This window comes from Thamnophis elegans, chromosome 13 (assembly GCF_009769535.1).
Source record: "Thamnophis elegans isolate rThaEle1 chromosome 13, rThaEle1.pri, whole genome shotgun sequence".
Lineage (NCBI taxonomy): Eukaryota > Metazoa > Chordata > Lepidosauria > Squamata > Colubridae > Thamnophis > Thamnophis elegans.
In genome coordinates, this window is record NC_045553.1 from 797475 (window position 1) to 822269 (window position 24795).

The following is a 24795-nucleotide window of genomic DNA, read 5'->3' on the forward strand; positions in this document are numbered from 1 at the left end:
CCGGACTTCAACTCCCAGAATTCCCCAGCCAGCATTCGCTGGCTGGGGAATTCTGGGAGTTGAAGTCCGGACATCTTCAAGTTGCCAAGGTTGACAAACACTGCTTTAAGGTGTTGGCACTTCAACTCCCAGAATTCCCCAGCCAGCAGGGTTAAATGGGTTGGGGTGGCCAATGATTTTTTTAAAAAATGGCCCAAATTTAAAGAAATGCCGTCACTGTCATTTTCCTTCCCCTTGCCTTAAGCCTACAATGAGTCCACGTGTATTTTTCTCCATTATAGACGTATGTTTCATTAAAAAGAAATGATAAAGCAGGCTTGTGTGGATGTGTGAATGAGGACTGGGTAGTTTTCATGCCTCTGAATTTTCCAGGCGGCGTATCTGAAATAGCAAAAGGCTTCTTGGTTATAGAAATGGAAGGAGGTCTCTCCCTCCCACACCCCACCACCAAAAAAAAAGACAGTTCTTGCTTAATATGCAGCTCATAAAATCTCGCGTCTTTCTTGGAAATGGTCCCTCCAAGTCTCGGATTACGCCCAAATCACTCCTCAAAATCTGAATTACTGGATTTGCACAGTTCCTCCTTGACCCACTGGATTATTTGTCCTCCCTCGTCATGCCGGTTTTTTGCTTTAAAAGCATCTCTTGGGATGCTTCTCATGCTTTGGGGCGGGTTAGCTTTTCGGTCTTGGTGGCTAGACTGGAAAAGGGGGAGCAAAGATTGTTGTGAAACGTCTTTCTCTCCTCCTGGGATTAAAAGAGGAAATAGCCGGCATTCTTGGGCCAGAAAGAGAGCATCGCAGGGGCCTCCGGATGGAGATTTCCCCCTTCTTCCAATCGGGTGTTCCGGATTCTGCCGTGCTGTGGTATTTTGGGGGGATTCTGCCTTCTTTGAAGGCTGCAAGCAGCTCAGCTAAGGCAGGGGAGGACTGGGGTGGAGGGAAACAGGCCTTGAGGGTGGTCTGGGGTCTTCTAGCAGGCACCAGAGGTGACGTGATGCTGCTTTCCTGCCCTAATTGGCACTGCCATGCCCTCTCCTTGCCAGCTCTGTCTTCCCTCTTCTGCTTGCAATGAAACAAGGGCAGGCAGCCCTACTTGGGAAGGGTGGCAAAATATTTGGGCCCCTCTCCTTCAGGATTGTCCCAAAGGCGTTTTTCAAAAGGCTGCTAGTTCTATTTCTATTTCTGTACCCCACCGTTCAATCAGAACCGAAGAGGCTTCTTGGATGAGAAGCGAAATGCTTTCAAAGAAAAAGAAAAGTCTAGTTGTCTTTTGAAAAGCATCTTTGGGACCCGGATGATTGACAATCTCCGTAGAGATTTATCCTTCGAGATGTTCCCCATCGTGGAGGGGAATCTCCCAGCCCCTCACTTTCTTGACTGTTGCTAAATTCCCAGGGTTCTTTATATATATTTTTTGGTTTAAGTGCTCTGTCCAAATGCAAATCACACAGAATAACGGAGTTGGAGGGGACCTTGGAGGTCATCTAGTACAACCCCATGCTCAAGCAGGAGGCCCTTTCCGTCCTCTAATCTCTTCTTGAAAACCTCCAGTGATGGAGAGCATCCACAACCTCTGGAGGCACATCGTTCCACGGATGAATCGTTCTCACGGTCAGGAAATTTCTTGGTTCGAGGCTGGATCTCTCCTTGTTCAGATGTGGGTATCATATCCACTTAGCTGAAAGCGGAGACGGCCTTCCTTGCTGGGTCCTTTAAGGGAAGCTGCAATCCTTCCTCACACCTTTGGCCCGTGACGGGTAACCTGGAGTCCAGTTTGGGACCCTTTTCATCAGCAAGAGGGCGGAAGACTGGGGTGCATCTCTCTCCCCTCTGCATGCTTTCAACCCTGAAGGCTCAGCCCTGATTTAAAACCCCCCGAGTCTTGATCTGCAGGCACAGCCTGTCTCCACTTTACGTCAAGGCCCTCCAGCAGAGAAAGCCTTAACATTTGCAATTTGCGTAATTTCTCAGAAGCAGAAGCAACAACCCCGTGGCAAGGTCAGTTGCCCGTGTGCGAAGGAGAGATAGGAAGTGTGCAAAACTAAACAACCCTCCCCAATTATTCCCCCCCCCTTCCCTTTCTCTGAGCACAAAACAGCTGAACTTGGAAGCATTTGGTCAGGCTGTTTTTAAGGAACAAAACCTGCAACACTTTTTGAGCATCACCGAGCAGGGAAAAACTCTGTTTCCTAAACGTTTTTTCCCCCTCTGGACTCGGAGAACTTATAAAAGGGGGGGGACATGTTTTCTGAGGAGGTGAGGGGGAAGGTGGAGATGTTGGCCAGGTACTGGAGGCACCACCGGCCACTTTTGATAGTGCTTGGGGTGGGGGTGGTGGGGGAAAGAGAGCCCGATTCAAACTTCTGCCGTTCAGCAAAGACGGCACGAAATGCTGATCCTGAATTCAGGAGAAACCTCAAGCCTAAAAATGGCTGCTGGGAGCACCGAAGGTTTGGGCCGTTCCTGGAACAAAGGGAGGCTTGTAATTTAGCAGTTGCTGTGGGTTTTCTTGTGGCCGGCATGGTCCAGATTTAGAGAAATCTGCCCAATATTTGTGGCGTCGCAGAGAGAGTTTCGAGAACATCCACTCCTTTCATTTCTGACCGCCTTCCTCCAAGGAGAGCTTCGGCCGAAGGCTTCTCGGCCTCCCTCCCTTGCACTGTGGTGGCCCCTTCCCATCCCAGGGCTATTGAAAGCAAAAGCCCCTTTGGCCTTGTGGGTCTGCCTTTGAACTGGGCTTGTCATAAACCAGGATCTCGCCCCAACTGACATGCCACCGGAACAAACCGTAGGAGAACTTGGGGCAGCAAGGATGCGTTTGTTGAGCATCCAGGAAGATTGAAGAGAGAAAAGCAATGTCGTCACTATCTCGGCATCGTTTCTTGGAGAGCTTTTCAAAGGGGAGAAATAGAAATAGCAATAGCAGTTAGACTTATATACCGCTTCATAGGGCCTTCAGCCCTCTCTAAGCATATCGCCCCCAACAACAATCCGGGTCCTCATTTTACCCACCTCGGAAGGACGGAAGGCTGAGTCAACCCTGAGCCGGTGAGATTTGAACAGCCGAACTGCAGTCAGCTGAAGTAGCTTGCAGTGCTGCATTTAACCACTGCATCACCTCGGCTCCTTGTCATCTGCTTTGGGGAAGGAAAACTCGATTCTAAAACTCGGGGCAGCCTAGAAATGGGTCGGGTCCATCCCTTTCGGCCAAATCTTCTCTTCGCCAGAAGGGGCCCTTCGGAGGCAAAATATTTCAGGAGGGTTTATTTTTAAGCGTCTCCTTTTTGCCTTTGGATGGGGGAGGCCTATTGTTGACTGGGGAGTGGATTATCCAGTTGCTGGGTTCAGTGGCTGGCTGGCAGGCAGGCAGGCGATGCTTCGGCAGCTGCGGACTGTTTTGGTTGGAAACCTGAGCTGCTGATTAAAATGGCCCCAAAATACAGGGTGGCAGCTGGCACTAGGCGGGCAGGCAGGGGTGGAAAACCTTCGCCTGCTTGTCAGCATGCACTTCTCCCGGGCCCCTCAAGAATGCAGGGGCAGGTTTCCCTGGCTTGGGTAGCCTTTGCAGAAGAGAATTGCCACATTGGGGACTGTCTCCATCTCATCACCAGCCTAGACATGTCAATGGACGCCTAATTTAAAAAGACTCCCTTCTGGTGCCTTCAATAGAGCCTCTTATTCTCATTAGGTAGATTAAAAAAAAAGAATCAAGAGGAGCAGCTGCCGTTTTGCATGTGCTGTTAGAGTGCAGCAATGCAGGCTACTTCAGCTGACTGCAGTTCAGCGGTTCAAATCTCACCGGCTCAAGGTTGACTCAGCCTTCCATCCTTCCGAGGTGGGTGAAATGAGGACCCAGACTGTGGGGGCGATATGCTGACTCTGTAAACCGCTTAGAGAGGGCTGAAAGCCCTATGAAGCGGTATATAAGTCTAACTGCTATTGCTATTCTCTCATGCTGGTTTTCCAATCTATGCCAGACAGTCCAGTTCTATCAGATTCTGGGGACGAGCACAAGCTGATAGATACCACCAGCCATCAGGGTGAAAAATGCCAAAAAATGTCATTAGGACTGATTAAAAAAAAAATGTGGTGCGGTATTTCTCAAGCTTGGGCACCTTGAAGATGTGTGGACTTCAACTCCCAGAATTCCCCAGCCAACAAGCAACTGTTCGCTGGCAGATGGGTAGTTTGGCCTGGTGGTTAAGTCACCAGGCTAGAAGCCAGGAGAGATGTGAATTCTAGTCCTGCTTAGCCCTGAAAGCTGGCTGGATGACTTTGGGTCAGTCCCTATCTCTCAGCCCAACCCACCTCACAGGGTCCTTGTTATAGGGCAGTGTTTCTCAACCTTGGCCTCTTGAAGATGTCCGGACTTCAACTCCCAGAATTCCCCAGCCAGCGAATGCTGGCTGGGAAATTCTGGGAGTTGAAGTCCGGACATCTTCAAGTGGCCAAGGTTGAGAAACACGGTTATAGGGAAAAGAGGAGGAAGGAGTACTAGGTATGTTCTCCACCTTGAGTTACTTATGAAAATAGTAACGGTGTGATATAAATGAAGAAAACACAAATTAAAAAAAACCCTCATCATTCTTCAGAACAAACATATATTATTATCTCTGCATGTGTTACACAAGCTGAACAACAAACAAATCTGAAATTTGTGTATTAACAATCAGGTGAAATAAAATATATATTTCCTTCTTTATAATTCTAATCTAGAAAATAGCAGAGACACCTTTCCTGTAGTTATCAGGTCTATCCCTCGTGTTAGGGGAATTTAAAGCAGCAACATAAAACCACACTGCTCTTACCTCCCCCCACCCCCGAAAATCAAGGACCAGAATTTTAGTTGTAAGCCCAAAGAGCCTCCATACTGCTCTAAATCTACCCCTGGAGGGAGAACACTGGGGTGTCATACATCATTGCCCGTCCCTGTGGACTCAAGGGTCGTACCTGGGACCTTGCTTTGGAACTAAGAGACAACTTTAACCCCCTCCCTCCCTTTTCGGTGGCCATCCCTAAGGCTACAAATCAAATCTCAGACGAAGATCTTTCACACAGATAAAAGGAAAAAAAAGCCAAGAGCAAAAAGCTGCGGCAAAGTCAGTCTGTCCTGTTGGCTCTAGTACAGTCTTAACATTGTGCGTATGAGTTGTGCGTCTCTCCAAATGGCGGATGGGTGAAGCTCCTAAGATATCGTGCTGAGGCTACAAGTGGGATGAAGGGAAGCTGGCTCCCAGGTCTTGAGAGGCAGAGGAGCCCTACATACTGGCTGCGCTCTTCCCAGGTCCAGACGGGTTTGACCCCTGCTTCAACTTGTAATCTGCCAAGGCAGCCTTGATGGCGTCTTCCGCTAGCACTGGAGGGAAGGAGCGGGAGACAGAGAGAGAAACGGTCAAGAGCTTGGAAACATGGGATGCTCTTTGTTTCCCCTTTGTGGGGAAAACAAAGGGTTCCAGGAACGCAATCAACAGTGAAAACCCTACTCACTTGAGCAGTGCAGTTTCACTGGCGGCAGGCAAAGCTCTTTAGCGATATCTGTATTTTTTATCTTCAAGGCTTCGTCAACCTGAAATTGACCCAAATTGAGAGTTTAGCAAGGCCGAGATAACTCTTGCCCAAGGATCTCGGCTTACAAAGCGTTTCTCGCTTTATTTTACATGAGAATATGCCCCACCAAGGATGAAGGTTCAACAAATGTCCTCGAGGAAGATGGGTGACGGGGCCGGGACTCTATAATCAGATACGGCCAAGGATTTGAAATGGAGAGCACGTACCGTCTTCCCTTTCACCCACTCCGTCGCCAAAGAACTTGAAGCGATTGCTGACCCGCAGCCAAACGTCTTAAACCTGGCGTCAATGATTTTTCCGTTCTCGTCCACCTCGATCTGAGGGCAGTTACAAAGACCCCCAATTACTGGTCTGTTGGCAAGGCTAAACCTAAAGGGGGCAGGCTGGGGAGGCCTGAGAAAAGCAGGGATTTTGCTTACTTGCAGCTTCATGACGTCACCGCAGGCTGGAGCCCCCACCAGGCCAGTCCCCACGTTCTTCGCCGCCTTGTCCAGGGATCCGACATTCCTGGGATTCTCGTAGTGATCTACCACCTGAAAGGGAAAATTCAGGGCGAAAATGGGACAATCCTTCAGGAGGCTGAGAGAACCCTCCTCATAGAAGAGGGGCAAGGGAAGCCTCCCTTGGATAACAAGGGATTCCTCTCTTCCCCCTTTCAGCTTGTTTGGAGGTTGTGACAGGTGATTGACAAGCTCCCTACCGTGTTTCCAAGAAAATGAGACAGGGGGTCTTATTTTCTTTTGAGCCCTGAAATAAGCGCTTGGCTTTACTTTCCAAGGTGGCGCAGTGGTTAAATGCAGCACTGCAGGCTACTGCTAGATCAGCAGGTCAGCGGTTCAAATCTCACCGGCTCAGGGTTGACTCAGCCTTCCATCCTTCCGAGGTGGGTAAAATGAGGACCCGGATTGTTGTTGGGGGCGATATGCTGACTCTCTGTAAACCGCTTAGAGAGGCCTGAAAGGCCTATGAAGCGGTATATAAGTCTACTGCTATTGCTATTGCTATTTCAGGGAGGTCTTGCTTATTTTTGAGGTGGCGACTGTGGCCACCTCATGGATGCTGCTGTGCTGCGATATTTCCGGGGAGGGCTTATTTTAGGGCATGGCTTATTATCCGGGGGAGGGCTTATTTTCAGGAAAATGGGGTGGAAAGTGAGGTTGGGAGGCTTTTTCGCACCACCAGCGGCTGAAAAGCAAGCCAAGAAGGGATCCCAGGCAATCGGGACTCTTTCTGTCCAGCCCCCCCCCCCCCCAAAATCAGGATCAGGCCCAGCCGATCTTGGGGCAGTTTTGAGTTTCGCTCAAGGCCCTTTTGCTGCTTTTGAGGGCGAGGCAACCGGGGAGAAGGAAAACTCGGCACCTCCGGCTCCTTCTTTTTCTTCTCCGCCCACAGGAGGCAGAAGGCGCCCGGCCCTTCCCTGCGTCCTTCCTTCTCGAGGGAGGCGGCGGGTGGACGGGGATCCTTCCAACTCCCCGCCCCACAAGGCCCGGCCGGCACCCAACCCATACTCCCCTCCTCCCCGTGTCTATTTTGACGGGAACCCGCGTCCTCAAAAGCCTTTTGACAGCCTGGGCCGTGAAAGGGGGCGGGGCTGCGGCTCCCGTTATCGGGAGCGATGGGAGTTGTAGTCCCTCCAGAAGTGGGGGAGGAACGTCTCACGCCTCCGCTCTCCAAGCCCGGCCCACCTTCTCGTGGTAGCCGGCGGCCGGAGGAAGCCGAGCCAGGCCGGGCCTGAGGAGCGCCGCGGCCCTAACGCCGCTCGCCCGCAGCGCCGCCATCTTGTCCGCTTCGCAGTCGCTATGGGGGGGAGGGACGCACGCAGGGTCAACAGAAGGGGCGTGGCGACGCGCCCGTGACGCCATCACGGCCGCGCCAAGGAGGAGAAGGCGCGGAGCCGCCAAGCCACGCCCCTCTTGGCCTTCGAGGAAGGGAGCTTAACCGCTCGCTGCCTGCCAGGTATTTCTTGCGCCGCTGAGGCCGCGGGGGAGAAAAGCAGCCGAGCCTCCGTGTTCAGGAGACGCAAGCGCTGCCTCCCCCCCACGAATGAGAAAATCCGGGCGTTTTCATTTTATATCGGTTTTATTTCGTTTTCATTCTGCCCCCTCGTGGTGCGTGGGTTAGCCCCGCCCCCTCGTTGCACGGTGGGGGGGGGCGCTCGCTCCTCCCAGGGGTCTTTGCGGCAGCCAGAGACCGTCCCTGAGGCCCCCTTCCCCAGGGCTGTCCTCCGCGAGTGCCTGTCTGGAGCGGGGCCTAGCACTGTCCTTCCCGGAGCTCTTCCCACGCCCGCTCGGCCTGCAGCGGAAGATCCAACTTCAGGCCGAAAATCGCCTCTCTTTAAAGGCTCAGGCGCCCGGCTGTCTTCTGGCGGGGTTCTCCCCGGGTCAGGCGCCGCTCGGGGCAGCCCGGAGGAGGCTCGTGGCGCGGAGGTCCTTCCAGGGAAGGCGGCGGCCGCCGGCGGGCGCGATGTCGGACGGGGAGGACGCGGACGCGGCCCTGTCAGCAATCGTCGAGCTGTTGGGGGAGGCGAGCGATTCCGACGAGCGCTGCCCCGCCGACGACCACGAGGACGACGAGGACGATGACTACGACTGCGACCGGCTCTATCAGGAGAGTTTGGAGGACGGCGAGATCGTCCGCCTGGAGGACCAGGTGAGGGGCGGGGCTTCTGGCAGGTGGGCCACGCCCACTCCCCCTCTTTTCCTGCCCCCTTGGGTGGGGGGGGGCGCCCGGGGATAGGAATGAATTGGGGGGGGGACCGACGAGGAAGAGAGGCCGCCTACGAGGCTGCTGCTCTTCGCCAGGAGCCCCTGCCCTGCCCCGAAGGCCTTTGGAGGGGAGGGGTCGGCAGGGACCCCCCCCCTGGTTCCCCAACACGGCTAGTCCTCGACTTGCGACCCCAACGGAGCCCGAAATCTCCGTGGCCGAGCGAGGCAGTTGTTAAAATACTGCTTTGCCCTGCTTTGCGACCTTCCGTGCCGTCATTAAGTTAGCGACGCATTAGTGCAGCGTTTCTCAACCTTGGCGACTTGAAGTCCCGTGGACTTCAAGTCGCCAAGGTTGAGAAACACTCCATTAGTGTAAATTCACCGTGGTTGCTAAGTCAAGTCACCAGGTCCTTAAGTGAATCCGGGCCTTCCCCGTCGACTTTGCTTGACGGAGGTTTGCAAAAGGGGATCACGTGAAGCTGCAGCCGTCGTAAACGTGAACCCAAAGTTTTTGCTTGTTTTTTCCTGTGTATTTTTTTAAAAAAAATTTCCATCACCACTTTTCCCTCATTAATCTTACGGTGTGTCATCTGAGTACAATTTTTGTGTCATCACTTTTAACATTTACATCACTTTTAATATATTCTTATCTTTCCATTTACCTTTACATTTCGATTGCTTTTTAATAGCAGTAGCAATAGCAGTTAGACTTATATACCGCTTCATAGGGCTTTCAGCCCTCTCTAAGCGGTTTACAGAGAGTCAGCATATCGCCCCCAACAATCTGGGTCCTCATTTTACCCACCTCGGAAGGATGGAAGGCTGAGTCAACCCTGAGCCGGTGAGATTTGAACCGCTGAACTGCTGATCTAGCAGTAGCCTGCAGTGCTGCATTTAACCACTGCGCCACCTTGGCTCAAATAGCAATAGCAGTTAGCAATAGCAGTAATAGCAATAGCAGTTAGACTTATATACCGCTTCATAGGACTTTCAGCCCACTCTAAGCGGTTTACAGAGTCAGCATATCGCCCCCACAGTCTGGGTCCTCATTTCACCCACCTTGGGAGGATGGAAGGCTGAGTCAACCCTGAGCCGGTGAGATTTGAACCGCTGAACTGCAGATAGCAGTCAGCTGAAGTGGCCTGCAGTGCTGCACCCTAACCACTGTGCCACCTCGGCTCTAGATAGATAGATAGATTAGATTAGATAGATAGATAGATAGATAGATAGATAGATAGATAGATAGATAGATAGATAGATAGATAGATAGATAGATAGATAGATAGATAGAGAGAGATAGCAATAGCAATACCAGTTAGACTTATATACCTCTTCATAGGGCTTTCAGCCCTCTCTAAGCGGTTTACAGAGTCAGCATATTGCCCCCACAGTCTGGGTCCTCATTTCACCCACCTCGGAAGGATGGAAGGCTGAGTCAACCCTGAGCCGGTGAGATTTGAACAGCCGAAGTGCAGATAGCAGTCAGCTGAAGTGGCCTGCAGTACTGCACCCTAACCACTGCGCCATCTCGGCTCTTTAATTCAACTCCTCCCCAATAATTCTCTTTCCCAATTTATTCAGTTTCCTGTTTGTCTTTGCCTATGTTCATTTTCTATCCAACGATAAAAAACACTCCCATATCTTTTAATACGCCAATTCGTCCTTCCCTTTTAATTGCCAATGTTAATCAGTTCATTTCTGCAGAGCCTAATATTTTTTTTAATTACCGCTCCTTCTGAGGGAGTTTTTCCCATTTTCCAATTTTGCGCGAATACAATTGTGAGCCTGAAGTTTGATTACGTGACCGAGGGGAGGCTGCAAAGGTTTTAAGTGCAAAAAACCAGCCCCCCAGTGGCTGTTGTAACTTTTGAAGGGTCACTAACAAGCTGTTGTAAGTTGAGGACTGTCACATGCAACAATGATTGATGGCAGAGCAACTTTCACGGATTTTGCCTCCTCTGTAAGTCGGAGCGGAGCTCACCTAAATTTGCTAGTCATGATATTCTTCATCAGTCGGTGGGAACTCTGCATTTAGCCCTTTTTATCTTGCAGGGACTGAAATTGGAAGTCTAAGGGGGTTAAGACTCCGCTGAGAGTTGCAAGTACAGCCAGGCGGCCCAGAAAAGGATTTCTTTCCTTGGCTCCACTCTAAATAGCCCATAAGCTGCAGGCGTTTCTTGGTCTAACACCAGATTAGGGATCTCTGGTGAAATCCGCTTTGGGACCTTGGCTATGAGACTTTCCCACGCAGTGGCACATTATGCCTGACCCAAGATAATGTACTGCATTGGAAACCCCTCGTGGTCTTTGTCCCTGGGTGGCCCTCATCAGTAGCTTTTAGCTAGGCTTCTATAGAACCGTGTGAATAAAATGGCTGTTTTGACAATGTTTTTTTAGCTGTCCGTCAATCCCTACGATTACAACTGTAACGTGGATCTGATAAAACTTCTGCGGAAGAAAGAGGACTACTATGGGCTTCACAGAGCCCGCCAAAACATGAGCAAGATTTTCCCTCTCACTGAAGGTAGGAAAAGATTCTTGGTCTTGCAAAAACTCAAATTCTGATATACTCTTGTTTTGTTTTGTAAAACATAAATTGAAATCAGATAGTGAGTGATCACCAAAAAAAAAAAAAATTACTCCGTAAATGAAATTGTTGTTACTGGTAAAGTTTGCATATAGAGTGTGTTTTCTATTGAAGCGTTTAATAAAAATAAACAGCTGGGCAAACACACACACACACAAACACACAGAGAGTTATATTTCCCCATCTCCCTTCCTATTAAAATGTTTTTATTTTCCATTTTTCATTTTCATACAGTCACATATATACTGTGCATAACCGGGGCCATGCAACATTAAACAATAATCACAGCAGTTCCTCTTGTCAACAATACCCCCAGAAATATAAATAAAATAAGACTCAAACTCAAATAGAAACCCAATATACCTCTTCCGCTCTCCATACACCTTTCTTCCGACCCCCTCCAACTTACTGTCTTCCCTCCATCATTCCCCTCTACCCTACTTCTCCTCCCCCTCTATCACTCCTCTCTCCCAGTCCACTCCCTCCCTTCCTTCTCACCTTCCCTCCCACCCTCTCTACCCCTCTTCCTTCTATCCCACTCCTCCTCCCCTTGGTGTATTTCTACTATATGTCAATGTTTTCAGCTTGTCCTATTTTTACGGAGAAATTAAAGAGAAACAGTATACATGTGAAATCGCATTACGTTGAAATCTAACATAGAGTATATGTCCCCCCCTCCCCTCCCCCCAAACACCCCCCCTCCCTCCCCCCGACTTCCCAGAGCCCATACACGGTATGGATTTTTAACAATCACAGTCTAAAATATATTTCCCCATCTCCCTTGATGTTACAGCAGAGTTTTTTTTTAAAAAAAAATACTGCTCTGTTGGTCTTAGGGACTCTGTTGAAAATAACCAGACTTTATATTCCTCCAGAGACTCCAAGATTACTTATGGGGAGATATATACAATCCTGCTGATGTGCTGGGGATGGGGCCATGTTCACTACATTTACTTAAATCAAATTTTGTACTGTACAGGCTAGGTCTGCACCGACACTGAGGTGGAATTGCTTGAAAACCTTAAAAGAAAAGCAGACTTGCATTCACACTGGTCCAGTTTTGACAGCATCAGAGAATACATCCCTGGGTGAAAATGTACAGCAATTTGTACTGCTGTGGATCCTGTTAAATGTGCACATGCTGCTGTTTTTTAAACAAAGGTGGTTTCTGTGCCATTGCCTTTGCTCGTTCCTCCATATCGGGGGGGGGGATTTTTTTTGGCGGGGGGACAATTTGAAGTGGGGAGTAATATTCGAGATTGGCTCAACCGCCAAACCCCCAGCGAGTAGAAGCTTTCCTGGCAAACATTTTGTGGGGCTTTTAAATGAAAGCTGAGGTTTCTTAATTAAGTCACCCGTTTTATCTTCCGTTTTCTGGGATGCATTAAAAATGGCAGCCTTGCTGTAATTTTAGTTAGAATGACTAGTGATTTACTTGTGGCACCACTTAATTGCCGCCAGATGTTTGGCGCCATCATGATGGAAACCAAGCAAAACTCCAGAGCATTTACTTTAGAGAATTATTTAGGTTAAATTTGTTTCAGAGAAGATTTGGGTTTCTTGAGATGTAACTGTGTGAACATCTGTTCAGACGTAAACCCTCTTGAATTTAGTAGAACATGCACACACATACATACGTACATATATTCTACTAATAATCGTTTTTAATTTTAACCAAAACTGCATATATTTTTGGCCCTGCCTTAGTAATATGTTATTTAGCAGTATCTTTTTCCAGATTAAACTCTGGAAACCCACTTTGGCTTCGTCCCGTGTTCACAGATCTATGGTTGGAATGGCTGAAGGATGAGATTGAGCTGGCTCGTGAAGACTCGGACCGGGAGAAGATTTACGAACTTTTTGAGAGAGCTGTGAAAGACTACATCTGTAAGTTTACTCTTAAATGGATATTCTTTCAGGCAGACTCAAAACAAGCGGAGATAAACGGCACCAAAATAGGCAGATTCAAGGTGCAACAGGTTCTCCGAAGAACTTACTCTGCTGGCGGAAATGAAAAATGCAGACTCAACTTCAGCTTCTTTCCCCAAAAGCACCCCAAAGTGATTCCCCCTCCCCTCCCCTGGTTGTTTCCTAGGTCCTAAAATCTGGATGGAGTACGCCCAGTACTCCATTGGGGGCATCGGTCAGGAAGGAGGGATCGCGAAAGTTCGCGCAATCCTGGAACGGGCGCTCATCGCGGTAGGCCTCCACGTGACCAAAGGAGCTGCTATTTGGGAGACCTACCGGGAATTTGAAAACGCCATGTTGGCGACCATGCAGGTAAGCCCTGGCATGCCGCCCTCCGCTACCGGGAGTTTGGTCAGGTGGTGATTTCCCAGAGAGCGTGCGTGTTTTGTAGGAAGCGGCAGAGAAAAGATAGTGGCATTTTAGCCTTTAGGCCAGTGTTTCTCAACTTTGGCCACTTGAAGATGTCTGGACTTCAACTCCCAGAATTCCCCAGCCAGTGAATGCTGGCTGGGGAATTCTGGAAGTTGAAGTCCAGACATCTTCAAGTGGCCAAGGTTGAGAAACACTGCTTTAGGCTACAGTTTTCCAGCGCCCTCTGGGCGGTTTACCGTCTTGAAGTATTATTCGCATGTTGCAAAGCCCAACTATCCGGGTCCTCATTTTACCGACCTCGGGAGGATGGAAGGCTGAGTCAACCTTGAGCCCCGTCGGGACCGAACTCCAGGCTGTGGGCAGAGTTTTGCCTGCAGTACTGCGCTTTAACCAGTGCTCCACCAGAGTCCCTGGACATCTGGAATGGCAAGGGCTCGCTCAGCAGTGACCCAGGATTGGGAGGGGTCTTTTTTAAATTATTCCTGCAGGTGCTGCATCTTTTAGCTGCTTTGGGGGGGACTCAGCTGCTCTTCTCCTGCTGCTGGTTAGGACAGAGACTGATCCGTGTCCTTTGTTCCTCCCCTGGCAGCCACCACCGGGCAGCGTCCCGACCCCTGAGCAGCAGCAGAACGTCAAGGCACAGCTGGAGAAGATCCACTCGCTCTATCGTCGGCAGCTGGGGGTTCCCTTGATAGGTAAGGATCATTTATCGCTTGCCTCTCAACCCAAGGCCTTCCCCCAAATCCTTCAGCTTCTTTTTTTTAAAGAAATAAATTTAATAGAATTTTTATTAATTACATTTCTTAGTGCTTAGCAATACAGATTCTATTCTTAATCTCCATCCTTTTTTCCCCCCAACCACTGGTAAAATAAGTTCTATGTTTGATAATAATCTGTGTCTTCTTTCTGTTTGATTTTCAATACAAGTCTGTTTACATTCTTCACAATCTAGTCTCTTTGTCTTGTTGCTTCTTCTTTCTTCCAATATTGTGCAGACAACCCTCGCTGCTGTTAAGGCATGTAATATTAAATACGTACTTCTCTTATCAGGTTTTTTCCTGATATCATCCCTAAAAAAAAACAGTCCAGATTTAAAATCTACATGTTTCCCTATTATCTTTTCTAGCCATCTGTGTATTTTTGCCCCAATTATTATTATTATTTTTTTGCTTTAACCCAAACCCACCACATGTGATAAAATATGCCCATTTTTTTCATTACGTTTCCAACATTTGCTAGACATATTTTTAAACATTTTAGCTAAAATCCTTTGGCTTGTTGGCTGAGTTTTGCATAGGGCACCAAAGGCCGAAGCAGCCACAGGGGGAGGCTTAAGGCGAGGGAAGGGCTTGGGGAGTCCGCATTCCCCTTCTTGGCTGACGCGGGCTTGTCTCTCTCCCTGGAGATATGGAATCGGCATTTTTGGAATACGAAAGCTGGTCCGAGGAGCCGATCCCGCAGACAGCTCTGCAGAACTACGCCAAGGCCTTGAAGCAGTTGCAGAAATACAAGCCTTACGAAGAGGCTCTGGTGAGTGGCTCCCCTCCCAAGCCCTAAGCTTCCCCAGGGCTGTGTCGCCCACCCTCCCTTTCAGGCGCTTCCTTCCTTCCCTTGGTTCTTGGGCTGGGCTTCCAACTCTCCTTCGGGAGGTATTTTTATAGGGCGACACCGTGGGAAGACTCTGGGAATTGCCCTCCAGCTTGTCAGGGAAGGAGGAACAAAACTGCTTTTAAGTCTGGGTCAGATTGGTGGCATCTAAATGGTCTTCTTTTTCAGAACTTTCTGGGATTGTGTCCCCCCTCCTTTTTTTTTTTAAAAAAAAGAGAGTTTTACCCTGACTAATGCAGCCTTTTTTGGTCTTGCTTCTTAAAGGTTTCTTTTCCCTGTTCTACTTTCCCTAAATAGCAGTTCGACTTATATACCGCTTCCTAGGGCTTTCAGCCCTCTCTAAGCGGTTTACAGAGTCAGCATATTGCCCCCACAGTCTGGCTCCTCATTTCACCCACCTCATCTGAAAATGAACCTGCTCAGCTTTTATAATAATGGTTTCAAACTAAGGCTGATGTTCAATTCAACTAGAGAAGCAGATCTCTGGTTGCTAAACCTACAATTTGGTCTGCCTATATGACCAAATCATTGAACCAGATGAGATTCTAACAGAAAAATAGCTCCCACGTGACCACTACAAGGTTACATATCAATAAATTAAAATCAAAAAATTCAATAATAATGAATATATTGATGAAAAAATCTCCCAACTTAACAGTTATTACAATTCTATGTCATAATACTAATACTACTACAACTACAACTAATAATAATAGACCAACTATTTATTTATTTATGCCTTATTTTTACAAATTTAATTTAATTTATAAAATTTATATGCCGCCCAATCCCGAAGGACTCCGGGCGGCTTACAACGAAGAGGGAAAAAAAAGGTTTAACGGTTAAATCAAGATTGTGCACATATCCAACACAATTTCCTATTTTTCCCACAACAACAACAACTGAGTGAGGTGGGATGGGCTGAAAGAGTGAGTGACTGGCCAGGTCACCCAGTTGGCTTTCATGGTTAAAGCGAGACTTAAACTCACAGCTTTCTTCCTCTCTCGTTGTTCCAGCTGGTAGCTGAAGCCCCAAAGCTGTACGAATATGCAGCTTACATCGGCTTCGAAGTAAAGCTGGGGGATCCAACTCGCATCCAGCTGATGTACGAGCGTGCCCTGGCCGAGAACTGCCTCGTGCCTCACCTCTGGGTGCACTACACTCAGTACTTGGTAAGCGCCTCCCATCAGCCAGCTCCCTCCTCCAGCCTCTCCCGTCCTCCTGCGAAAAGAGCTTTCCTGGTCCTAGTCAGCCGTTCGGGTTCGCCAGAGTCATTCTTGCTAAAAGAACTTCAGAACCTCAGGAAATCCGGCTCTGTGGGGCACACAAAGGGTAACAGATCTGCACAAGTGCTTTTATCCCTGATTGTTTGATACTGCTAGCTCTGCAAATTCAAATTTAATGAGTTTATATGCTGCCCAATCCCGAAGGACTCCGGGCGGCTTACAGAATACAGCTCTAAAAAGGATAAAAATTAAAAATAGGGAAAAGAAGCAGATTAAAAAAAGAAACACATCATGCACTCAATCTAGGCCGGGCTGGACCTCATTCATGAGGTCAACAGCCCCAGGCCTGCCGGAATAGCCAGGTTTTAGTGGCCTTTCGGAAGGCCGGGAGAGTGGGAATGGTCCGGATCTCTACGGGTAGGTCGTTCCACAGGGTCGGAGCAGCTACAGAGAAGGCCCTCCCCCGAGGAGTCGCCAGCCGGCATTGTCCGGTCGACGGCACCCGGAGGAGGCCCATCCTGTGAGATCTTATCGGCCGTTGGGAGGTATGTGGCAGAAGGGACACCTGTCCACTCGATGTAGTCTTCGGCCTTTCCGTGGCTTCTGAGGTTTTAATAGAAGCCCCCTCCCCTCTTTCCGATAGCCTTTCTCTATGAAGCGCTCACGGTGCCTCTGAGCAGGGATCCTCAGCATCCAATGCCCCCTTCTGTGTGGCACAGAACCACACAGTTAGCCCGGCTTCCATCCATCTTTAAACCCGATTCCCTTTGTAGGACAGGCAGTTGAAGGTGAAGGAGGTGGTGCTTTCCGCTTACGAGCGAGCGGTGAGAAATTGCCCTTGGGCCGTCAAGCTGTGGAGCCAGTACCTGCTGGCCATGGAGAGGCATCGCATGGAACATCAGGCGATCTCAGGTAGGATCAAAAGAACCATCACGGCTACGGAAGCCTTCTCAGGTGGGGGCTTCACAGCCTCGGAAGCCACACAACCCTCCCAATCCGGTTTGCAGGAGCTTCTCCAAGCTGCAGGCTTTGTCGGGAGACATTGGCCGGTTTCATTTATTTTCTTCCCCCGGAGCCTCTCTGCCTGCTCCCGGGAAGGAAGAGGGTGTGGGCTGTGTCCCTCTGTCTGTGTGGCCCCCGCCTGGCTCCGACGGGGAATTCAAGGCTGGGGCGAAGGAAGGGCTGCCGAAGCTGCGCTTGGCCTTATTTCTTCTCTCTCCACCTCTCTGCATTAGAAACGTTTGAAAAGGCTTTAAAAGCCGGATTCACCCAGCCCACCGATTACGTGGAGATCTGGCAAGCGTACCTTGACTACCTTCGGAGAAGAGTGGACTTTACCCAAGGTGACAACTGGGGGAGGAAGATGCTAATCACAGGCACTCTGAGGCAGCCCCACTCTTCCAGGACTTTTGCCCTAGGGCAACATGGCCTGAATGCTCCCCCCCCTTTGGAGGGAAAAACACCTTGCTTCTGCATGGAAAGTTTTTATTTTCCATTTTCATAGCATATAATCACATGTATACTATTACATAGTCACTATCATGTTGTATTATTAGGCACTTACATCAATTCATCTTACCATCAACTACCAAAGGGGGGGAAAAACCAGTTATTGGCTCTTCTGCTCTCCATACACCATATTTAGACCTTATCCGACACTTTCTTCCCCCTCTCTCCTCCCCCTTTCTACATCCTTTCTTCCCTCCATCCTTTTCTACTCTACTTCCCCTTCCTTTCTCCTTCTCCTCTCTCCCCTTACCATTCCTCCTTATACACCTCATCTTCCCCCTCACCCTCTCTCCTGTCCCTCTCTTCCTATCTTTCTTCTCTCCTCTGCTTCCCACACTTCTACAGCCTTTCTTCCCTCCATCATCCTTTTCTACTCTACTTCCACTTCCTTTCTCCTTCTCTCTTCATTCCACTCCTTCTTATCCTCCTCACCTTCCCCCCCCCTTCACCCTCTCTCCTATCCCTCTCTTCCTCTCTTTCTTCTCTCCTCTACCTCCGACTCTTCTACATCCTGTCTTCCCTCCATCATTTTCTACTCTACTTCCCCTTCCTTTCTCCTTCTCTCTCTCCTTACCACTCCTCCTCATACACCTCATCTTCCCCCTTCACCCTCTCTCCTATCCCTCTCTTCCTATCTTTCTTCTCTGCTTCCCACTCTTCCTCTAATTCACTTGGTGTATTTCAGCTTCTGAGCAGACTCCCTTTTGTGTTGATGGTATTTATAATTCCATTTCAATATACATAGAAAAGAAAAAAATAGCAGTATACATGTACAATCATACCACCTTTAAATAAACTCCATAGCATATAATCACATAGTCAATATCATGTTGCATTATTAAGCACTAACATCAATTCATCTTTTACAATTGACGTAAAACACCTTGCCTCTGGAAAGCTAGTACTCCAGGGATGTCTTCTGAACGGCCACGCTTTCTCCTCGCTGTTTTTCAGACTCCAGTAAGGAGCTGGAAGAGCTCCGGTCGGCCTTTGGCCGTGCCATCAAATATTTAAAGCAAGACGTCGAGGAACGTAGGTTGCCTTTTATTTAGAAAACAAGGGTTTTTCTGCCGCAGGCGTTGGCGTCGCTAGCAGAAATAATTGTGGCTTATTTCTGTTTGCCTGCAGGGTTTAATGTGAGCGGAGACCCTTCCTGTAGTCTCATGCAGGCCTGGGCCAGGATTGAGGTGACCTTAGCTCGTTTTTATTTGCTCACCTCGGTGGGGGGGAGTGGGGGTAAGTTTACCCGTGGATATTTTCAGACTGTATTAATCGGGGGGGCCTTCCCCCTCCCTAGGCTCGCTTGTGCAACAACATGCAGAAGGCGCGAGAACTCTGGGACTTCATCATGGTGAAAGGGAACGCGAAATACGCCAACATGTGGCTGGAGTATTACAACCTGGAGCGGTAAGAGGGAGCCTCTCTTCCTTTCCGCCCGTGTGACCAGCGCTCGGTTCTTGCTGGGCTTGTCAGGTGGTTGGAGGCCCCGCCCTCTTGGGGGTCAGAGGCCCCGCTTAAGTCTTCCGGGCTGGAAGGAAGAGCCAGTGGCATCCCTGTTGCCTGGGAGGTGCTCGGATGGGCCTCCTTTCATGTCCTCGTCAAGGAGCTGGAGCGAAGGGTGGGCGCTCATTCCGCCGCGCACTCGGGTTTCAGGCGCGGGCTTTGCTGACCTCCGGCCCAGCGTCCTAAGCACGGGGCCCACCATGCTCCAATGTGCTGGGAGAGGGCTGGAAATGCGAGCTTAAGTCAGGGCTGGTGTGGGGCTGACGTAGGGAAAACCCTCCCAGCCCTTGGGGGTGCGGAAGTGGAGCCATTGACCCTACACAACCCAGGAAAAAAATTCATTCTTCACTCCCAAAGGAGGAACAGAAGGTTTTGCTCGGTGGGCCCAGCCGGGAGGTCTTGTGAGTTTGAGTTTATTGGTTTCGTATGCCGCCCACTCCCGAAGGACTCCGGGCGGCTTACAATAAAAGAAGTGGGATAAATAAGACAACACAAAATATAAAATACCACAACATTCACAGTTAAAACGGGGCTGGGTGCTTTAACAGCCCCCAGCCTGCCGGAACAGCAAGGACTTGGTAGCTTTACGGAAGGCCGGGAGGGTAATAAGGGTCCGGATCTTAACGGGGAGATCGTTCCAGAGGGCCGGGGCAGCAACAGAGAAGGCCCTCCTCCGGGGGGTCGCCAGCCGGCATTGGCTGGCAGATGGAATCCGGAGGAGGCCACGTCTGTGCGATCGAATCGGTCTTTGGGAGGTAATTGGCAGGAGGCGGTCTCTCAGGTACCCCAGATTGTGGGGTGCTGCACACCTGCTGTTTTCCCACCAGGGCCTCCCCAGTTTTCCTTTCTTTGGGGGGGGGGGAGTTTCCCAAGGTTTGGCTCAGCTGTGTCTCCTTGGCTGTTGATGACTGCATCCCTTCTCCTGTCTCTCCTCTCCGGCTGCAGGGCACACGGGGATACCCTCCACTGCAGGAAGGCGTTGTACCGGGCCGTGCAGTGTACCCAGGACTACCCTGAACACGTCTGTGAGGTGCTGCTCACGCTGGAGAGAATCGAAGGTGAGCAACCCCCCTCCCCCCCTGCTCCTCCACTTCCTGCTCAGGTTGATATACGGGAGCTTTCTCGAAGGGAGGAGAGGGCCGACCTCCCTTTCCTGTCCTCTCGCAGGCACTTTAGAGCACTGGGACGCGGCGGTTCAGAGGACGGAAACCCGTCTGGCTCGAGTGAAAGAGCAGAGAGAAAAGGTGAAGGGGCCACTGTTGGATAAAACAGACCCCCCCCCCCTCTTGAAAGCAAAGGCAGGGTGGGGGGGGGGTGTCTTACCTGATCTTTGAAAGCCTCCTGTAGTTATGAGCAGAAAGAGGGGGATAAAGCTGAACAGTGAGGGACGGAAGCTTTGCTGCTTCGGAGTCCTGGGCGCAGTGGATGAGAACCTCTCCCCGTTGGAAGGATCCAGGGAGGGTTTCACGCTTAATTCTCTTCCCCTCGTGAATGAGCCCCCAAAGGCCTCCCACCTCCCCTTCCTGCATTGCTCCCAAGCGACGCCTCAGAACGGGCTTGGCGGCAGCAGCAGCAACAAAGGGGGGCTGCGAGCACCTTTCCGGGGGAAGAAAGGACCGGATTGGAGCGTCTGCTCATGGGGGCCGCTTGTCCTGACAGGCGGCACAGAAGGAGGCTTCCCTGGCCAACCAGGAGGAAGAGAGAGCGGAGCAGCACAAGGAAGCCGAGGCGAAGAAGAAAGCCGACAGAAAGACGGCCAAAGCCGGGCTCAAGCGGAAGGCAGGCGGCTGTGGAGAATGGGGGCAGGAGGAGGAAGGTAGCGGTGGCAGTGTGGCTGGGGTCCTGGGCTCTGCTTCGGGGTTTGGGGGTTTGAACACCCCGCCCCCAAATGGGAAGCTTCTGGGTGAGAAGGAAAGTGGAATCGGGGGGTGGGAGGGGAGAACCCGAGCGTGGTCTGAGCTGGCCTTTGGGCAAAGCACACGGCATGGGTGAGGCCCTTTCAGAGGGTCTCCTAAGCCATCGTGTAGGGATGCGTCTGAGTGGGCGCAGAAGCAGCCTGGGCAGGAGAGAGGGGCCCTCATGCCTAAAACGCCTGGGAAAGGGCTGGGCCCAGGCAGAGGATGCACCAGCAGGGCCCCTGCCAGCTCCCTTTGCACTTGTGGGGCAGTGGCTGGGAGGTGGAGGGGAGCAGCCGCACCCTTCACTTGGGCTTCTTCTGGGGCTTTGAAAGGGAGAAGCCGGGTCCGACTTGTAGGAGGCGGTGCTGGGAGAGCCAGTGGTTCTCCAAGGACATTTCTGGGGTCGGGGAACCAGTGGGACTCGATGCCAAAGTGTCACCTTCCCTCTGAAGCCTGGTCCCTGTCTGTTGGCATGGGGTGTGCTTTCAAACGGCTGGGTGCTGGGGAAATAACGGGAGCTCAGCCCGTTGCACGGGTCTCGAACACGGGCTGTCAGCTTTCCAGCTGGCAGGCTCTGGGTCTTTAACTGCTCCTTCGCAACCTCTGAATTGCTTCCTGTCCCCCTGAGCAGTCGAAGTGCCCGTCAAGAGGATGATGGGGACCTCCGACTACCTGCTGTACGAGGAGGAGATGGAGCGGTTGGACGAGTTGGAGCTGCAGAGGAACACGGAGCTGGAGGTGGAGCTGGGCCTCTTTGGAAGGAAGGGCGACCCCAAGCCAAAGGAAGAGGGAGCAGCGGCCAAGTGGAAGGACACCCCCAAGGTCCCTCACGACAGCACGAAGGAGCCCTTCACCGTCTTCCTCAGCAACCTCTCCTACAAAATGACCGACCCGGAGGTCAAGCTCCGAGCCCTCTTTGCCAGCTGCGGGGAAGTGGCCGAAGTCCGCTCCATCTACAGCAACAAGGGGGCCTTCCGCGGCTACTGTTACGTGGAGTTCAAGGACGAGAAGTCGGCTCTGAAGGCCTTCGAACTGGACCGGACCGTGGTGGAAGGCAGGCCCATGTTCGTCTCTCCCTGCGTGGATAAAAGCAAGAATCCGGATTTCAAGGTGCCCCTCCTGCTGTTGCCCAGGGGAGTTGGGGGAGGGGGGGGTTAGGGTCAGCCAGTCTGCGGAAGCACCGAGCCAGAGCAGATTTGCAGGGTCACTTCGGTGGCCTGGTGTACAGGAAACAGATGTGGGGTTTCCCTTGAGATCGGAGGTCTCCAAATGAGGCAACTTTAAAGACTGGTGGACTTCTACTCCCAGGATTCCCCGCACAGCAGCAGGGGAAACATCCCTTTGCTTTGCTGATGGGGATTCTGGGAATTAAAAGTCCACAAGTCTTGAAAGTTGCCAAGTACACACACACACACACACACACACCCCTCCTCTTCAGGCCTGTGCTTGAGTCCCCTTCCTTGGTGTCCTTGCCAGGTGTTCAAGTACAGCACAGCTCTGGAGAAGCACAAGCTCTTCATCTCCGGCCTGCCCTTTTCATGCACGAAACAAGAGCTGGAGAAGATCTGCAAAGCCCACGGGACGGTGAAGGAGCTCCGGCTGGTCACCAACAGAGCTGGCAAGCCCAAGGTGTGCTTTTGGGGAGGGGGGCTGCTCTGCCCTGCTCACCCAGGGTGGGACGTTGGTCTTGCTAAGGTTCAGCGTTGGAGTGCTGCGCTTGGAAAAGGAGGAGTCCCGAGTGTTAGCAACAGCAATAGCAGTTAGACTTATATACGGCTTCATAGGGTTTTCAGCCCTCTCTAAGCGGTTTACAGAGTCAGCATATTTGCCCCCAACAATCCGATAGATAGATAGACAGACAGACAGAGATATAGAGATAGATAGATAGATAGATAGATAGATAGATAGATAGATAGATTGCAATAGCAATAGCAGTTAGACTTATATACCGCTTCATAGGGCTTTCAGCCCTCTCTAAGCAGTTTACAGAGTCAGCCTATCGCCCCCCACAGTCTGGGTCCTCATTTCACCCACCTCGGAAGGATGGAAGGCTGAGTCAACCCTGAGCCGGTGAGATTTGAACCGCCAAACTGCAGATAGCAGTCAGCTGAAGTGGCCTGCAGTACTGCACCCTAACCACTGCGCCACCTCGGCTCTTTGAGTGTTGATGGTCTGTCTCCCGGTCATTCTCCTCTCAGGGCTTGGCCTACGTGGACTTTGAAAACGAAGTGCAGGCCTCCCAGGCGCTTCTGAAAATGGACGGGATGGACATAAAGGGCCACGTCATCAAAGTTGCCATCAGCAACCCTCCGTCTCGAAGGTTCCCCGAGAAGCCGGAATCCCAGAGTCAGAATCAGAATTTCCGCACAGCTCATGGCCGGTGAGTGTCTTGAACCCAGGACTCCAGACCAAAAAAAAAAAGGGGGTTTCTCGAACCTTATTTAAGCAAAGGGTATTTATTTAACCGAAGCCTCTCGGAGGTTTTCCCATTGTGGAACTTTTCAGGTGGCTGGGAAATCAGTTGGTTTTTTTTTTTTTTATGTATTAATACTTATACTTTATACTTATTTACAACATCGGCTAGATTTTTTTTTTTAAAAAAAAGATAAATTACGTGGCACAGGGAGGCAGAAACGTCTCTTTGGAAACTGAGAAGATCTGGATTGCTCAGAAGGGAAGCACCTCGCAGCTCAAGGAGTTTTAAAACTAGGGTTGTGAGCTAGTCCTTTTTGGGAGAAACGGCAGCCTGAGCTCCGTCACTCCGCAGCGCTGAGGCTTTTATCTTCTGCGCCCCTTTTGCAAGCGCCCTCAACCTGCTCTTTCCACAGCCGCCGCAAGGGAAGAACCCAGCTGGAGATGGTCCCTCGTGCCTTGCAGCGTCACAACAACCCACCAAGCAAGGCAGAGAACGGCGGTGAGCAGAGCCCGTCCGCCCCGCCGGCGGAATTGCCCAAGAAGATGACCAACGCGGACTTCGCCAAGATGCTCCTGAATAAGTGAGCCGCTGCCGAGGGCCCCCCTTGGACGTCCTCGGCTGTTTTTTCCCCCCCGTAGCGGCCGCTGCGGCTGATCATGGTTCCCCTCCGATCCCAATTTGGACTTCTTACATCTGCCAAATGCCCGAAGAGGGAGGTGTCGATTCCCCACCTCCCCCGAAGTACCCCAGGGCAAAAGTTAATTGAGTTTGGGAGGGGTTGTTGTGAGGAATTTGTGGAAAAAATGGCTTTAAATGCTTTCCTCATATTGGGGGTTTAATGTGGCGAGCGCTCACTTTTTGAGGCTGAACACAGTATGTTTTAATAGTTGGGTTTTTTTCAGCTGTTATTCTCCAAATGAAGAGTTTAATGTGAATTGTGTCTCGATCTGGTTTATACAAATCCCACCACGGGCGCTGAGCGAAGCCGGGCAGCGCTGCGACGCTTCCTCCGTCGCGCACAAAATAAGCCCCGGACGAGCCCAGCGCCTTCTTCTCGTGCGCAAAAAAGGAGCATAGAGAGATGACGTTCACCATAATAGCCTATTTCAGCCTTGGGGTAGAAGGGGAGGCGTTTCCACCGACCCCTTTGCCGAGTCTGTTTTTTGATATAATCCGTACCTCTCTCTCTCTCTGGGCGTGACCAGCACATGCCGGCTACTTTTGAGCTTTCTCTGACCTGGCACTGGAGGGACGGACGCCCTGCTCCGCTCCGGTGTTTCTGTTTCCCCGGCTCCTGTAAGGGTCTCTAGCCAGGCCCCCTCTTGGTTCTCGAGGTGTTTGCCTTGCAATGTTTTCGTTTTTTTTATACAATGTAAAGCGTGAGCCTGCGGCATTCCTCCTCCGGGTTCATTAAAGTTGATCTTGCAAGTTGA

The 24795-nt window shown here is 50.7% G+C and overlaps 2 protein-coding genes across 2 annotated transcripts; one reads left to right on the top strand and one right to left on the bottom strand.

Moving 5' to 3' along the window:
* Positions 1-4585: 4585 nt before the first annotated feature.
* On the bottom strand, positions 4586-7447 carry ISCU (iron-sulfur cluster assembly enzyme). Its single transcript, XM_032229146.1, has 5 exons — positions 7256-7447; positions 5990-6103; positions 5777-5887; positions 5490-5568; positions 4586-5358 (listed from the first exon to the last, which is right to left on the bottom strand). The coding sequence occupies exons 1-5, from the start codon at positions 7430-7432 to the stop codon at positions 5261-5263; spliced, it is 579 nt and encodes a 192-aa protein (XP_032085037.1). The 5' UTR covers positions 7433-7447; the 3' UTR covers positions 4586-5260.
* Positions 7447-24795, top strand: SART3 (spliceosome associated factor 3, U4/U6 recycling protein). The gene is made up of 20 exons (XM_032229145.1): positions 7447-7526; positions 7911-8219; positions 10673-10799; positions 12645-12749; positions 12958-13142; positions 13792-13897; positions 14608-14732; positions 15827-15982; positions 16810-16948; positions 17272-17379; positions 18500-18577; positions 18674-18732; positions 18843-18952; positions 19994-20106; positions 20216-20292; positions 20708-20864; positions 21578-22056; positions 22423-22575; positions 23145-23326; positions 23775-24795. The coding sequence occupies exons 2-20, from the start codon at positions 8034-8036 to the stop codon at positions 23944-23946; spliced, it is 2817 nt and encodes a 938-aa protein (XP_032085036.1). The 5' UTR covers positions 7447-7526; positions 7911-8033; the 3' UTR covers positions 23947-24795.